We start from the raw sequence: 16,800 nt of genomic DNA on the forward strand, positions 1-16,800 counted from the left end.
GTTCCATTCCCGACATGGGTACAATGTGTGAAGCCCATTTCCGGTGTCCCCTGCCGTGATATTGCTGGAATATTGCTTAAAGCGGCGTAAAACCATACACACTCACTCTAAGTTCAACTTGCTGTTTGCCCACTAGAAATTGTTCAAAATTCGCAATTCTAGCACATGGGCCATTCTTGCGGAGGGTTCATTCGTGAAAACTCTTCCACCAGTCTTATCTAAAGGTTCGGCGAATATCATCTATAATAAAATTATTTGTGAGCTGAAATTTGTATATTAATATGGAGAAAGAGTTATCATGGTTATAGGTATATCCATTTAGTTTCTGATTTGTTGTCATTCCACAATTGAAATTTGACTGCTTTTTGAAACTTTACCCGTGGATGTTTTTTTTCTTGATTTCTTGTAGGATTTAAGTGACAAAATAATATGTTGATGTTAGTGACTTCAGTGTTGTTGATTAATGTTCAAAATGGAATTCAAATTTCATGAGCTACCAAAGTTTTATGTTGTTTTGCCAATCCGGTGTCAACAATGTTGAGCACTCCGCCATTGTCAGCTGATACAAAGATCCGTGCAGTGATTATAGGAATTGGTTATGCATAGTCAAAGATCACATGCAGTGTTGGGAGTTTGAAATTTGCTGTTTTAACTGATAGCTTTTGACGAATGAATGAACAGTCATGTTAGTCTTTGTTGATAATTTTAGGTAAGGTAGATAATTTTGTTTCATTACGTCCTTAAACGACAACCAACCAAATTGTGACTGAAGGCGTCTGTTCTACAGGATACATGTGTGAGCCATGGAAAAGAACAAGATCAACGGCGCCTCTCTGCAGCTGGAAGACTACGGCGCCACGTCCAAACGCCAGTCGGAGGACAAGGTGAAGATCGTGGATGAAGACGTGCTGGTGAGTTTACAGTTACCATGGTTACATTCCGAGAAATAGCAGGGTTCTGGGCCCTTGAGTTTTTTGTTGAAGTCAATCTAGGAGCCCTGTAAAACAAGGACCCCTTTACCCTCATAGGCAGATTCAGCTGGGGGCAGGGGGTCCAGACTTCCTCCCCCCCTGCCCCCATCCCATGTATAATGTTCTCAACCCGATTCCTATTTACATTATAGTAGCAAGGCTAGTTTATGATGGTGGTATGTCTGCCATAAGAGGTGACTATGCTTGTCGTAAGAGGCGACAAACAGTATCGGGTGGTCAGGCTTGCTGACTTGGTTGATGCATGTCATTGTATGCCAGTTGTGTGGGTCAATGCTCATGATGTCAATTACTGGATTGTCAGTTCAGACTCGTTTATTTACAGACTGTCGTCATATAGCTGGAATATTGCTGAGTGTGGTTGTATAGAAACTGGATACTTTTTTCACCTTCAGCTGCAAAACTATATTTGTTTTTAATAAGAACTATGAGCCTAAATATTTTTGGAAAAAAACATCATGCAACAATGTATATTTTGTGGCGGACAATTTCTTGTTTTTTCAACAGTCTGAAGCATAATTAATTTCTTGTGGGTCATGTATGTTTACATTGGTTTCAAATTACTACCACTTAAAATTAAAATGTGTTGCCAGCCTCAATGAGTTTATGTCCCTATATGCTCATTACTGTGCGATGGGTGTGGGCAGTGCATGACTGTATCTACTTAGCCAAGCTGGCCACATGCGACAGCTGAGAAATATGCCTCAGTTAGGGCTGGGACGAGTCCAAATTTACAACCTGGGTACCCAGCCCCCTAATACCCAACCCTACCCGACCTGGGTACCCAGGTTACCTGTCCCTGTCACACATTGTCCCCCATGTCGGGAATCGAACCTGGGTCTTCGGTGTGACGAGCGTACACTTTAACCACTAGGCTACCCGACCACCCCCTCAGTGATTATAATAAGGAATTGCTGAAGTGAACAAATTATGCAGATAAAGTGCCAAAGATGACCTGTTTTTTTTAGGGAAGAGAGAGAATAAATATTTTTTGGGACGATTTTGGCAATATTCTGGCTGGCTGTCGTTATGAAATTCTGGGACGATCCTCACAGAATCTCATGACACATGGCCACATCTTTATAACATAGGCTTTAGTGCCGAACTCCAGATAAGCTGCGTATCTGCGTAAAATACGCATCAGAAATGCAGGAATACACAGTAAAATAAAATCCAAGTGTATCAAATACGCAACAAACATCACAGATACGCTACAAAAATAAATCTTGTGCGTATAAACAAAATATTGTGAAGTAACCCTGTGTATTCGATTAGCAAATCAGCAACTTATTTTGAAATTATAAACGGACATTCCGTCAACCTTGCCAAACTCCACGATGACAGTAACATCATGATCATTTGCCATCACACCTTCTTGTGAAAGTATCGTGGTTTTTTTTAGTCCTATAAAGCTCTCGAACTCACACGACACCAGTTTGCAGAGACTAGATGAATAGTGATTTTAAATATTTAACTTAAATACCCACATGTGTAAAAACTAGTGGGTAACAGAAATTTGAATACCCAAATAGAATAACTGATACCCAATGATTTTAACATGCATGGGTAAAATACCCACAACACCAAATGCTTATCTGGAGCTCTGTTTGGTGAGTATACTATCCAACTTGAGAGGCGACTTAATGGGTGGGAGGTCAGGTTCGGTGACTTGGTAGATTGCGTGTCATTGTACCCTGATTGTGTGGATCATTTCTCACAGTATTATTTGCTTGATTGTCTGGTCCAGTGTTTGGTTTTTTAGAGGCTTCCTCATAGTGCTGGAATAATGCTAAGTGCGGCTTTAAAAATACTAAACTCACAAATCTTATGTTTTTATGGTATTTGTCCTATGTCAAGGACTGGTGTAAATGATCAGGGGAGATAACTCAAAAGACATGAGTTTACTGGACAATCTTCACTTTTCAAAACAGGTGCAGACTTGGTGGAGAAGCAGTCAAATGTCTAGGTACACATCGACTTATATTGTGAGGTGGATGTTAAAACCTGCTAGAGTTCCATGGCAGCTGGGGTTGTATACTCCCCAGGGCGTTGAGAATGATAACTGAAATACAAACAGATCCACTGGACGGGGAACAAATTAAACTGAATTTGAGCAGATACTAGTACCTGGACGCTTGGACACCTGTTGTATATAAATGTTTAATATAATAATAATATGATGCTCAAAAAAGAAGGGTGTCAGTTAAAAACATTCAGTTCATCCTTACAGAAGTATTTCGGTTTGCACTGAGGGTGTTATGCTGACAGCCTGAAATGTTTATATACGACAGATATATTTTTCCAGAAATTAATTGCCCATAATTAAGGGTGCATATAACACACGAGTGCGTATTATACACGAATAAATAAGTAAGTCTTGTGTACATTGATCAATCGGAAGGGGTGCTAATTGGGATTGTTCACTAGCCAATATATTAACAAATATCGCCATGGGCGCTTATTAGAGCGGGGCGCTTATTACGTCGAATACGGTAATCCTAAAATCTCAATATCAGTACCTGAAAATAGAGAATGAAAAGATGACCAAAAGGCATAAAATTTTGTCTGATTACATTTTGAAATTTCAATATATAGATATTTGGCAGTACTTTAATATTTCTCTTTGAATTCGTTTGAAAAAAGGTCTGTTTTCCTTCCTGCTCATTTTATGAATTGTGTCTTTTACGACCAAACATACTGCATTTAGGGCATAATTGTTTTTTCCCTTAAATCCAAATAAAATATTTTCACTAGTAAATTCAATTATTCCTTCAGTTATTTTCCCCGGCCATTTCTTGGGTCAACTGCAGTATTTGGGTCCCCTCAGGCAGGAAACCACTGGCAGGAAACCGCTGCCTTTTCCTTTACAATTTTACCCCCCGTTTTTGACTTTAAACTTTCGACAGCATTCGGTAGGGTAGAAAATATGGTGGCCTAGAAATCCTCTCACTTCAACCGTAAATAACGAAGTGCACAAACATGGAACATGTCTCATTCGACAACTTCCGTAAAAATGTAAAAACATTCTGATTTGGGGACCCAACTACTGCAGTGTACCCCATTTCTTCATATCTTTCCAAACATTTACAGCAGAAGTACAATCAGACAATAAGTGTTCTATGGTCTCTGGAACCAGTTTCCAAAGGGAACTCGTGGTAAAAAGATTTGTTGATTGAATGGCATATTACCGTGTGTTGCCTCGTTTCTCTTCTATGATGAAATAACACCATACACCTTTCAAATATTCATGCTTCATTGTGCCAACGTGATCCGATGTCATTGTCAGTCAGTCAGCTCAGTAATTAATGATGACAGTTAGACATGCTTAACCCAGAGATAGCCAAGTTATATACAAGGTATTATTGAGAGAATAACGTATGAACTAGGTTGGTTGCTTTGTTGTTAAAGCCGCACTCAGCAATATTCCAACTATAAGACGGCGGTCTGTAAAATAATCAGGTCTGGACCAGATAGTCCAGTGATTAACATCATGAGCATTGGTCCTCACAATCCATGACATGCATCAAACCAAGTCAACAAGCTTGACCACCCGATCCAGTTAGTCGCCTTTTGCGGCAAACATAGTCGTCTTTTACGACAAGCATGGGTTGCCGAAGACCTATTCTTGTCCGGATCTTCACGGGTCAGTAGAGGAAGGTGGTCATTGCGGTTAGCCAGTACAGTATTGAATCTAGGGACTTTTAACAATAGGGTTCTCAAGAGGACGACTTGTCCTTCATCCTTTGTTTCCATCACTGACCCATGTTTGTCCGCATGACTATGAACTCTCCGAAATCGAATTAATTTTCGTTTCAGTGGAGTGCTAATATTCAGTCATATTATGAGGGACAATCCATTGGGATGTTTTTCTACTTATGCATTTTGGACTGATGGGTTTAGAAATAACAGGCCGTATGCTGCTGCTTTGTCAGGAAAGACTAGCATGAACCTGACATGTGTTATTGATTATTTGCTAATGATGGCACACAAGTGGTTTAGTGGCTCTAGCCTGGTGATGAAGCCACCTAACTACCATGGGTACATAAGCTGCAGAATGTTGTCACAGCATGCAGTAATAAATTGGATTGGTCTTTGTAAACTGGATTGGTCTTCATTAACTGGTTTGGTCTTCATAAACTGGTTTGGTCTTCATAAACTGGTTTGGTTTCCTTAAACTGGTTTGTTCTTCATAAACTGGTTTGGTCTTCATAAACTGGTTTGGTCTCCTTAAACTGGTTTGGTCTTCATAAACTGGTTTTGTCTTCATAAACTGGTTTTGTCTTCATAAACTGGTTTGGTCTTCATAAACTGGAAGAATGCCTTAACTGGAAACTGTGGAATGGTCTTCGTAAACTAAAATGGTCTCCATAGACTGAAAATGACATAAACTGGAATTGTCTATACAAACCTGAATGGTCTTCACGAACTGGAATTGTCTTCACGAACTGGAATGGTCTTCACGAACTGGAATGGTCTTCATGAACTGGAATGGTTATGCTGTCATTTTATGCAAGTGATGCCATGTTGCACTATTGATGATATCAATGCAGATAAAGATGGGGAAAGATGTCTATTGCGATCCAAAATAAACCTTCTTTGGAAAGAGATTTGGTACCTTCATTCAGAACAAGCACTGGAATTACTAGCAGACAGTGTTGAGAGTTACCTCCCTTACCTCCCCAATACCCAAGCTCCTTCCCAGCGCATGACACCTTCGTTGCACTCTCGGTAACATCGCTGCCCCCAGTGTGGGCGCGGCCATTACAAGAATCTTGAATTTTGCCCTCTAACCCCAAATGTAGTAACGTTTATACTTTTGTTTATGTCTTTGGGAATGCCATCATATTTCATTTTGAAAAGGTTTACGACTGACCATGTTTTCCAGATGAATTTACGGAAAATCAACCAACTTCTCCCTTACATTCTTACTATATCAATTAAAGATGATAGTTTTAATGAAATAGAAATTCAAATTGACAAACAAAGAAAGTAATTTATCAGCGGTAAGTGTATTCGGCGTCATGACAGTTTGTAAACATAAAGGTCATTCGGTTGTGAGTTCAACTCCAAGCATGGTTGGGGCCACCTCACAGTGGGGAGTTTTGACTGGTGGCAGCGATAGTATAGAGAGCTCCGCGAATGGACTATCGCTGTGAGGAGCTTGCCCAATAACTTCTGTTGAATGTGAGACATGGTGTACATGTAAGGTTGTTTCATCTGTATGTTAAATTAAGCCAGAAATCTACATTGTTTTTGTTTTATGTTTAACGCTGCTTTGAACAGTATTCCAGTTACATCAATGTAATGAGCTTAATGTTGGTAAAAAGCCTGAAGAGATGCAGGTCACTGACGTTGACCACTTTGGTGAAACCCACGAGCACGGGTATGGTGCTGACAAACCTAGAAACATAATCGGGGCGAACCCACAATCATAGGTGTCTAGCGTGCCCAAAGGATGCAACTCTGCACAGTGGATTGTGAGACGACTGGGCCACCCATGCCCTCCAGGGTAAAATGACAATCTATGAACAGAGTTACTGAACCTGATGACAAGATCCATTTTGTCACCTCTTACGACCAGCCTAGATCCATTTAGTCACCTCTTACGACCAGCCTAGATCCATTGAGTCACCTCATACGACCAGACTTGATCCATTGAGTCACCTCTTATGATCAGCATAGGTTGCTGGGGACCTATCTTCAAACATTATGACCAGGACCCATCTCACCAGCTCAATACTACTACCTAGATTCAGAAGGAGCAATACAATATTACATGAGCAAACATCAAGGATCCCATGACCCTAAACCAGCTTTGTTTGCCTGCTAATAAAGCTGATAGTTAATCATCACCCTAATGCCACAAGGACAGGGTCTCAGTCTCACAGATACTGTAAAACGTGAAATTAATGCGTCTCCGAAAGAATGTGACCGCTGGACCCTAGCCAAAAATGCGACACATTATGAATGCGACACCCCCCCTCTCAAGCATCAGTGGATTTATATCTAAACAAAATGTCCTCTGTCAGGTTTACAGGAGAATCCTCACCTTAATCCAACCTTACATTAATCCAATCAGTGTCCAAAGAGTGTCATTTACCTATCTTAAAGGTGCTGGATAAGATTGCAGTTTTGGTATTATAATAGCTTGTGATGCAAACGCTAACCCAATTCCCCCTTTAACCCCAAATTGGGGTAAATTAAGTATCGCAATATAAACTATTCAAAAGAAGTTAAAGAACACCCACATTATCCTTAAGACTACAGTAAATCTGTCTTGGTTGGTGGGTATTGCAACACACAGCCTTTCAATGGTGGGTGTTCTTTAACTTGTTTTGAGTAGTATATATCGCATCATGACTCAAGTACTGTAAATCGTGAAATTAATGCATCTGTAAAAGAATGCGACCGCTGGCCCCTAGCCAAAAATGCGAGTCAATATCAATGCGACACCCCCTCCTCTCAAGCATCAGTGGATTTATATCTAAACAAAATGTCCTCTGTCAGGTTTACAGGAGAAACCTCACCTTAATCCAACCTTACATTAATCCAATCACACACCAAATAGCATCGCTTTTTAGCGCTGAGTAGAGTACTTCCGCTAAAACAATACGCGCGCGCTGGCTTGTGTCGGCCTTTGATGCAGTCGCTAAGAGCAAAGACACCGTGTTGGGTGTCGTCTGTCTGGACTTGCAGGTGTGATCAGTGATGACATGATTGAGTAGAACGCTTGTCTTGACCCCAACAGTGACAATTCACAGGATGTAATTAGTGTTTGAATGACATTGTTTATATACTTGTAACAAGCGCTGCTCAATAAACAGTGATCTGGAATACATAGTTGCTTGTTTTCAGTGTATGTCTAAGTTGGTATTTCTGCTATCCAAAATGTCTGATTGTTGAAATAAATGCGATGTTTAATAATGCGAGCCAAGACCACTCACATTTTTCGCATTTAATTCATGCTCGCGTTAATATCAAGATTACAGTATCATGGCAGGAAGAGGAACAGTTGGACTTGAAATGGTCACATGACCCTGGAACGTATTCCGTCGTCAACAGAATAATTTGACTGAAATCCCAGCCGGGGGGACATTCTGTGATTTATTGCAGACATTGGCCCTAGTTTACAAGGAAGTTGTACGCTGCTAGGATTTGATAATGAAGGCTCTCCTTGATTTGCCAGTGTCCGGCGGATGTCTAGACTGCGTCCAGTAGATGTCCTGTCGGAATTAGAAACCTGTCGCTCATGAGAGAGGCCAGCCAATTACTGCCAGTTTGAACAACGTTATCAAACCGAGTTTACAGACATGAAACAATCTGTATAGAAACCAAAGTCAGGAGGAGCGAGGGAGGTATTTGACACGTGGGCATTATTGCAGGCTTTTTATTGGAGATTGATGGAAGTGTGGACCTTCATGTTATACCCATGTGGGGGTTCAAGCCACACAGTTAGTGTGATGAACAAACAAGGCCACCTTCATCCCAGGCCATATAGAAGGCGGAATGGATTTAACGTAGAGTACAAGATCATTTCACTCATAAAGAAGTGGATGTGTGTCTGCTGAATTGTACTAGTCCGGACTTATGCCTCAGTTTATCATGGATACTGATTCTGAACCCGACCAGGGCTCGTTTTATCCCCTTTGTGCCAAGCACCGCATAGGGTAACAAGTACAACTTTAACATCTTTTGGTATGACCGTGCCATGGAATTAAATCTTATACAAAGAAAATAAGGCCATATTTTAAAAACTTATGACATTTTGAAACTTCAGAAGGTTCCAAGCCTAGTCCAGTAATTAATTTTGCCCAGCAAACATCGATATGTAAACCATAAAATCAGGTGAAATAATCACGGTCGTCCAGGCTGCCATGTTGATAGACATTACGTATAGGTTAATACATGGTATTCAAACATTTGCCTTTATGTGTGACAAGCCGACACCTCATCCACTTGGCTACAACCGTGCAGTGATAGCTATGGTAAGATGTATGTATTTATTCCATGTGTGTCAGTGTGACTTTTGTGGTAACAGATGAAAATATTTATTTAAAAGATTGTATATTGATCGAATGAACTTGTTGATTTTCAAAAGCATAACTCCCTCCAGCGTTATTGAAAAGTGTCTGATCAATGGTATGCCATCAGCAGGATTCTGTATTTATGGGGTTGATGCCGTCATCAATGATGGAAGTGTAGTTGTGAATGATGTCTTATGATGATGATGATGATGATGATGATGATTTATGGGGTTGATACCACCATCAATGATGTAAGTGTAGTTGTGAATGATGATAAATGTCGACTCGATTATTTACAGACCGCTGTCATAAAGCTGGATTATTGCTGAGTGCGGCGTTAAAAAACAAACAAACTGTTCAAAGAGTCATTAAGCCAAATTCTCTCACTCAAATCCACACTACCAACTTGACTAATATTTTATCAATATATGACCCAATCACATAAAAATCAACCTACCCAGAATTACTCAAACACTTTATACCCTGCTTCCTGCATATCCTGACAAATGTCTTTCTTAACAAATGCATTTGTGTGACAAGGCAAATTGAATCAATACTCTTTGAGATCTGGTTGTTTATTAATTCATCAACAGGATCGAGATGAATATTTGGTGTGGATGTATAATGAATCCATATCATTTGGCAGTAATGAATGTTCAAGGTCAACTGAATCAAAATAAATCGTTGTACCTACTTACTGCTCAGCTCTGAAATACGAGATGGTTATGGGCCAATAAGACTGAATAGGATCATGGATAAAGGAGGCTGATACTAAAGCATTGATGCTGGTGGTGTCTAAGGAAGCAAGGTTATGGTTGATGGACGCAGTCTTCTAACTCCTCGATGATCAAGAACATGTATCAGTCAAGGACAGGAGATGAAGGCTGCGTCTATCCATGATGTGTTCTGTGTCTGATATCGGAGAGATGCATGCTGCGATATATTATCTTGATCAGTCGTGGCTTGACATATAAGAAAACATTAGTTGACGGAATGAAATACGATCAATAGAGGGGTTCTGCAGACATGTAGACTTTCATTGTCTTTTCATTATTAATTCCTTCTGGTCTTTTGGGGTCCGTTCCACAGAGTGATCGTAGCACTAAGGTGATCGTAACTCCTATATTTAACTCCTATATTTATGGCTGTCGTAGCTCTACTATCGCTTTGTGGAATAGGCACCTTGTCTGACTAGTACATACAAGCCCATCAGGCCCCCGTTCCACAAAGCGATCTTAGCGCTAAGTCGATTGTAACTCCCATTCTTTAACACTGACTTACGACAATCGTAGCGCTAAGATCGCTTTGTGGAACGGGGCCCTGCTGTATACAGAGAGAGCAGACACAGAAGAGCTTTGGAACATGCTTGTCTAGGTTTCTTCGGGTTTATCTGTTGTCTGTTCTTGTACTTGGACTATTCCGTGCTGCCTGGAAGAGACTTTGAGTACATCACAGTGCTAAAGAGGCACTTTGCTTCACAAAACACAAGTGTACGGTCAATCCACTTTATGCAGATGTAGCAGGGCCTGGTGTCCTCTTTGAGAGGACATCCTTACGTTGTCAGCTTGCTGACGGGGCTAACCTCTGGTCATGTGGACAAGGTGTCCCACCTTGGGTCAGAAGGTCTGTGGTTTGAATCCTATCACGGGACTCGAAAATGGTATGGCTGCTACACTGGCACCTGACGTGGGGCTGCGTACCATCATATCAAATTTAAGCAAATCAGAGTTAGAAATTGGCACTGGTCCTGTAGTCCTTACTAAACTGCCCAATAGTAAAGGTATCCTAAGGACTAGTAGAAATTTGCCCATTTTAAGGGTTTTACTTACTTACTTACTTACTTACTTTGGAGATTTAACGTGCGCTTTCCGACTGATGCGTATTTCGCACACGGGCCCGGCCAGGCCATTTAATGTGTTTCCGAAAGGGGCGAAGGTGGTCTGTGCAACCCAAGAGGGGGCTTTAGGGGTTGCTTATATATAATTTGGGAATTTTGAGATTAGGATTAAGGGTTTTGCTATATGTTATCATTATAAGGATAAGTGGATGAAAACTCTTAGTTACTAACCCTGCAATGTAGTCTCAGACCCTGCCTTTGCGGCTTGAAACGTGTATAACAAATATATAAACAATGTCATTCAAATACTAATTACATCCTGTGAATTGTCACTGCTGGGGTCAAGACAAGAGTTCTACTCACTAATGTCATCACTGATCACACTTGCAAGTCCAGACAGATGCCACCCACGCAACACAGTGTCTTTGTTCTTTGGCCGACACGAGCCAGCATTCACGTATTGTTTTAGGTGAAGTACTCTACTCAGCACTAATAAACGGTGCTATTTGGTGTGTGATTGGATTAATGTAAGGTTGGATTAAGGTGAGGATTCTCCTTTAAACCCGACAGAGGACATTTTCTTTAGATATTAATCCACTGATGCTTGAGAGGAGGGGGTGTTGCATTGATGTTGACTTGCATTTTTGGCTAGGGGCCAGCGGTCGCATTCTTTTTAGAGATGCATTTATTTCACGATTTACAGTACTTGAGTCATGATGCGATTCTTAATTTGCACCAATTTGGGGTTAAAGGGGGAATTGGGTTAGCGTTGCATCACACGCTATTAGAATACAAAAAAGTTTGTCGAAACTGCAATCTTATCCAGGACCTTTAAGATAGGAAAATGACACTTTTTAGATTAGCAAAAGGAATGCTTTTTCAACAAGTGAATGTTAAAATCCCTGGGTAATGTTATAAACAGGGCAGTGAGCTATTGGAAGTTGAGCAGAGTGATCTCTTTATTAAACTCAACCCCGAGGGGACTATCAGTCATTCGTCATGTTCGTCAGGAATAAACCAAGGAATAAAAAGATGGGGTTATGGAGTAGTTCATGGCTGGAGACAGGAGGAGGTTATTTCCATCTTAGTGGTGAGATGAAATGGGGTTTAAAGTTGCATTCAAGATTATTGCATTTTTATAGCGATGTGCATGCACGTGTGTGTGTGTGTGAGTGTGTGTGGCTGTGGCTGTGTGGTGTGTGTGTGTGTGGCTGTGTGGTGTGTGTGTGTGTGGCTGTGTGGTGTGTGTGTGTCTCTGTGTCTCTGTGTGTGTGTCTGTGTCTGTGTGTGTGTGTGCTAGCCCACTGACCATTTTAACGTGAATACCCCCTCTCAGACACAGTATACTCGACTCCGAGCCGACCAGTCCTAGTTTTAGCTCATTAATGCTGAGCGCCAGGGGGTTGACAAGAAGTTTTAACTTTTTTAACGTCTTTTGGCATGACATGGCCAGGAATTGAACCCCGCACATTCCACTCTCCGGGCTGATTATTGGTAATGTTAGCTAGACGATACAATAACCATGAAGAACAAGGTCTTTCAGGAGATGTAGGTCTGATTTAATTAAGCTTTTGTCAGTGTTGGGCAATGATGAGAATGATGTTTGCTGGTATTAGGTGAGATGAAGTGAAATGGGGTTTTAACTTATATAGCGACGTGCATGCAAGTGTGTGTGTTTGTGTGGCTGCTTGTACTAGTCCGGACTGATGCCGATTTATAGTGCTAGCTCACTGAGATACCATGCTGCAGTTTAACATGAATATCCCATTCAGACACAGTATACTGACTCCGAGCCGACCAGTCCTTGCTTTAACCCCTTAATGCCGAGTGCCAGACAGGGTAACAACAAGTACCATCTTTTAACGTCTTTTGGTATGACACGGCCGGGAATCGAACCCTGGACCTTCCGCTCTCCGGGCGGATGCTCTACCACTAGACCACAGAGGTGGTCTAGCTAGTATTAAATAAGGATGCAAGATAATGAAACCCATCCCTAAAACCCAATTGCTTTTACGTGGGGCCCACCATCTTGTTTTTTGTAGGATCCACCATCTTGTTTTGAAAACCTGTGCAGTTTTCTGTTTTTGATCTGGAATCTTTACTGAAAGATCTCTTTCAGTGAAAAAAAGGATGTATGGAGTTTAGTGATTATGGAAATGATTGGTGTGTAGATTAAATATTTTTTTGAATTGTTGCCAGTCCGAGATGTGAAAGTGCATGTAAATCCACATTGGCTGACTTTTTAATTTGGATGATATGTAGTCGCAAGTTGTGAAAATATAGAAAAATACTGATATTGATAGTTGAACTGTAGCTAAGAAGGACCGCAGAAATGCAGTCTGATCAAAATTGCTCTTGAAATACGTTCTTCTGAAAGCTCTGATCCTTTAACTGAGGAATGACATCTTTGAAAAGTTTGAAATAGTGTGCATTTCCTTTAATTTGGTACAAAGGCATTCTGCTGGATTCAAAAATATTTTTGCCTTTCAAAATACTTTCAAAAAACTCTTGGGAAATACTTTGAAAAGATATGTGTGGGTGAAAGGATTTATTTACTGGTTGATCTCTAATCAGTGAGGATTCCGCTTCTTGTTACTTTCTTTGATATGAAACTCTAGAAGATCACAGAATGCCTCGCAGATGATCTCACGTCACAGACTGAGCCGTGTCCATACACATGCAGTCATTACAGCCGACAGCACTCGTCAAGGACTGTGTGGGAGAGGTGCCAAGCTGGTGCAGCTCTGAAGTATTCCGGCGTGAGGAGTCGGTATTTCATGGCATAGATTGTGTGAGGGAATTAGTCTTACTTCATGAAGCAGCTCCATGTGTTGTTAGTTTGGACTTGCGCCATTCATCCACTTGTTTGACACTTCTTGGAAAGTAATTCTGTTGACTGAATGACTGCTGGAAATAACTGATGCATGATTATTGTAAAGTTATGAGTTGTGGTGAATGAGATTTAAAGTGACAGTCAAGATTATTGCATTTATATAGCAAAGTGTGTTTGTCAGTGTTTTTGTGTGTGTGTTTTTGTGTGTGTGTGTGTGTGTGTGTGTGTGTGTGTGGTGTGGTGTGGTGTGGTGTGGTGTGGTGTGGTGTGGTGTGGTGTGCTGTGTGTCTGTGTGTGTGTAGTGTTTGTGTGCAGGCACGTGTGTGTGTAGTGTGTGTGTGTGTGTTGGTGTGGTGTGGTGTGCTGTGTGTCTGTGTGTCTGTGTGTGTGTAGTGTTTGTGTGCAGGCACGTGTGTGTGTAGTGTGTGTGTGTGTGTTGGTGTGGTGTGGTGTGGTGTGTGTGTGTCTCTGTGTCTGTGTGTCTGTGTGTGTGTAGTGATTGTGTGCAGGCACGTGTGTGTGTGTGCATGCATGTGGTTTGTATGTGCATGCTTGTGGTGTGTCTGTGGTGTGTGTGGTGCGTGTGTGGCTCTGAGTCTGTGTCTGTGTCTGAGTCTTTGTCTGTCTGTGTCTGAGTCTGTCTGTGTTTGCGTCTGAGTCTGTGTCTGTGTCTGAGTCTGTCTGTGTTTGTGTCTGAGTCTGTGTCTGTGTCTGTCTGTGTTTGTGTCTGAGTCTGTGTCTGAGTCTGTGTCTGTGTCTGTCTGTGTTTGTGTCTGAGTCTGTGTCTGAGTCTGTGTCTGTGTTTGTGTCTGAGTCTGTGTCTGAGTCTGTGTTTGTGTTTGTGTTTGTGTCTGAGTCTGTGTCTGAGTCTGTGTCTGAGTCTGTGTCTGTGTCTGAGTCTGTGTCTGTGTTTGTGTCTGAGTCTGTGTCTGAGTCTGTGTTTGTGTCTGAGTCTGTGTCTGAGTCTGTGTTTGTGTTTGTGTCTGAGTCTGTGTCTGTGTCTGAGTCTGACTGTGTCTGTGTCTGAGTCTGTGTCTGAGTCTCTGTCTGAATCTTTGTCTGTGTCTGTACTAGTTCTGGTTTTATAGTGTTAGTCCACTGAGATACCATGTCACAGTTAAACATGGATGCCTAATCAGGGACAGTATACTGACGGTGAGCCAACTAGTCCTTGTTTTGTCCCCCAAGTGCTGAACACAAGGCAGGGTAACAAGAGGTACAATCTTGTAACGTCTTCTGGGATGACACGGACGGTGATCGATCCACCAACCTTCCCACAGGACAGAGGCTCAATCCATGGAGGCAGATGTAGAGTTGTGATCATTCAACACTGCTTGTTGGGGAGCAGTTCAAAAATTCAATGTAGGACAAAAAACATTTTGTACGGAGACTTAGGCTTCGGCAAATTTGATTCAAGTCATTCAAAACAGAGTTTGTGTGTCACTTTATACATTTTATAACATTTTAAGTAAACTGCCAGTGTTCCACTGCATTTGATTTGCTAACCAAGCAAGTTCTTTCATGTTTTATTATCTATTACCACTTAGGGACTACAGTTTTCTGATTGGCTGATAATGGAAGGGGCGGGGATTGTGCTGTCACTAATTTGTTATTGTTGTCTACAGTTTTTGTTTGTAAATGATTGAATCAGCAGTCCGTTAAGTTGTTATTTTTTACATATTTATTTATAAAAATTGAATTCATATGTTTTTGCGTTCATGGTTTTGGAGCTAAGGGGTGACCGTTTTTTTTCCCTTAATAACTCCATAAATGCAAAAAATATCAAATTCTTAACTTGCAGAAGCTGAGTGCCCTTATTACACAAAGACTACTCGCAATTATATTATGGGGGCACGGGTGGCCCAGTCGTCTAAGGCGCCGCGATTCGCTGTGCAGAGTTGCGTCCCTTGGGCATGCCAGAAACCTATGATTGTGGGTTCGAATCCTGGTTCGCCACAATTATGTTTCTAGGTTTGTCAGCACCATACCCGTGCTCGTGGGTATTACCGAAGTTGTAAACGTCTTAGACCTGCATCACTTCAGGCTTTCCTCCCACATTAAGCTGACACGCCGCGATATAACTGGAATAATGTTAAAAGCGGCGTTAAACCCAACTCACTCACTCACTCACAATTATAATATCGAGACCAAAACTGAAAGTTGGTACCAGACCACGGAGCATAGCCCCCATTTAAGTTTTGAGACATACCCCCACCTACTCCTAAAAAAGTAATTGTGAAAATATTGATGTCTCACAAAGATTTGTTTGTCAATCCTCTGAATTCATCAAATTGAGATGCAGCACAACTTTCAAGTTTGTCATGATTGCTTTTTCACTCAGCATGATTTTTTTTGCCTATAATGACCTTATTGTTCATTTTCAGGGTAAAATATGGAAAAATAGAGCTGTTACTTGTTGACCTTGCTGTAAATGCTGGCTAACAATAATATTTGATGTGCTCCCTTAACCATCTCCCCTGACCCTGTGTGGGTACCAGGTTTGAATTAGTTCCCAGAATCCTTTGCTGGCCATAAGAGGCGACCAGATGGATCTGGTGGTCAGGCTGGTTGCATCTGTTGATTTCACGCTCTATGGCGTGGACCATTGTCCACAATAATGATCACTGGATTGTCTGGTCTAGACTTGTATATTTTCATGCCACTGTCATATTTCCGGAATAGTGCTGTTACAGCGTTAAGCAACAAACATACAAAGTAGCAACCATGTTGCGATATGTACTTCAAATCCTTGTGGGTAATAGATCCTCAGCACTCCAGGGTCCTGGACGCCGTTCCACTTAGCGATTGTAGTGCTAAGATTATTGTAACTCCCATACTTTTACATAGGCTTACGATAGTCTTAGCGCTAAGATGATCGTAACTCCCATACTTTAACATAGGCTTACGATAGTCTTAGCGCTAAGATGATCGTAACTCCCATACTTTAACATAGGCTTACGATAGTCTTAGCGCTAAGATGATCGTAACTCCCATACTTAAACATAGGCTTACGATCATCTTAGCGTTACGATCACTTTGTTGAATGCTCAGACTTTAACATGTACTTAAGACAGTCGTAGCGCTATGATGGCTTTGTGAAATAGGGCCCAGGCTTGT

The 16,800-nt window shown here is 41.3% G+C and overlaps 1 protein-coding gene across 1 annotated transcript in view; it reads left to right on the forward strand.

The window, feature by feature from the left end:
* LOC139471416 (anoctamin-7-like) overlaps positions 1 to 16,800 on the forward strand; it is a 144,908-nt gene that overhangs the window by 59,402 nt on the left and 68,706 nt on the right. Inside the window, exon 2 of the mRNA XM_071253781.1 lies at positions 788 to 911. Coding sequence (XP_071109882.1) covers positions 804 to 911 — 108 coding nt within the window. The 5' untranslated portion in view covers positions 788 to 803. The remainder of the gene's footprint in view (positions 1 to 787; positions 912 to 16,800) is intronic.

Source organism: Haliotis cracherodii, unplaced genomic scaffold (genome assembly GCF_022045235.1).
Source record: "Haliotis cracherodii isolate W230 unplaced genomic scaffold, xgHalCrac1.p SCAF_22, whole genome shotgun sequence".
Classification (NCBI taxonomy): domain Eukaryota; kingdom Metazoa; phylum Mollusca; class Gastropoda; order Lepetellida; family Haliotidae; genus Haliotis; species Haliotis cracherodii.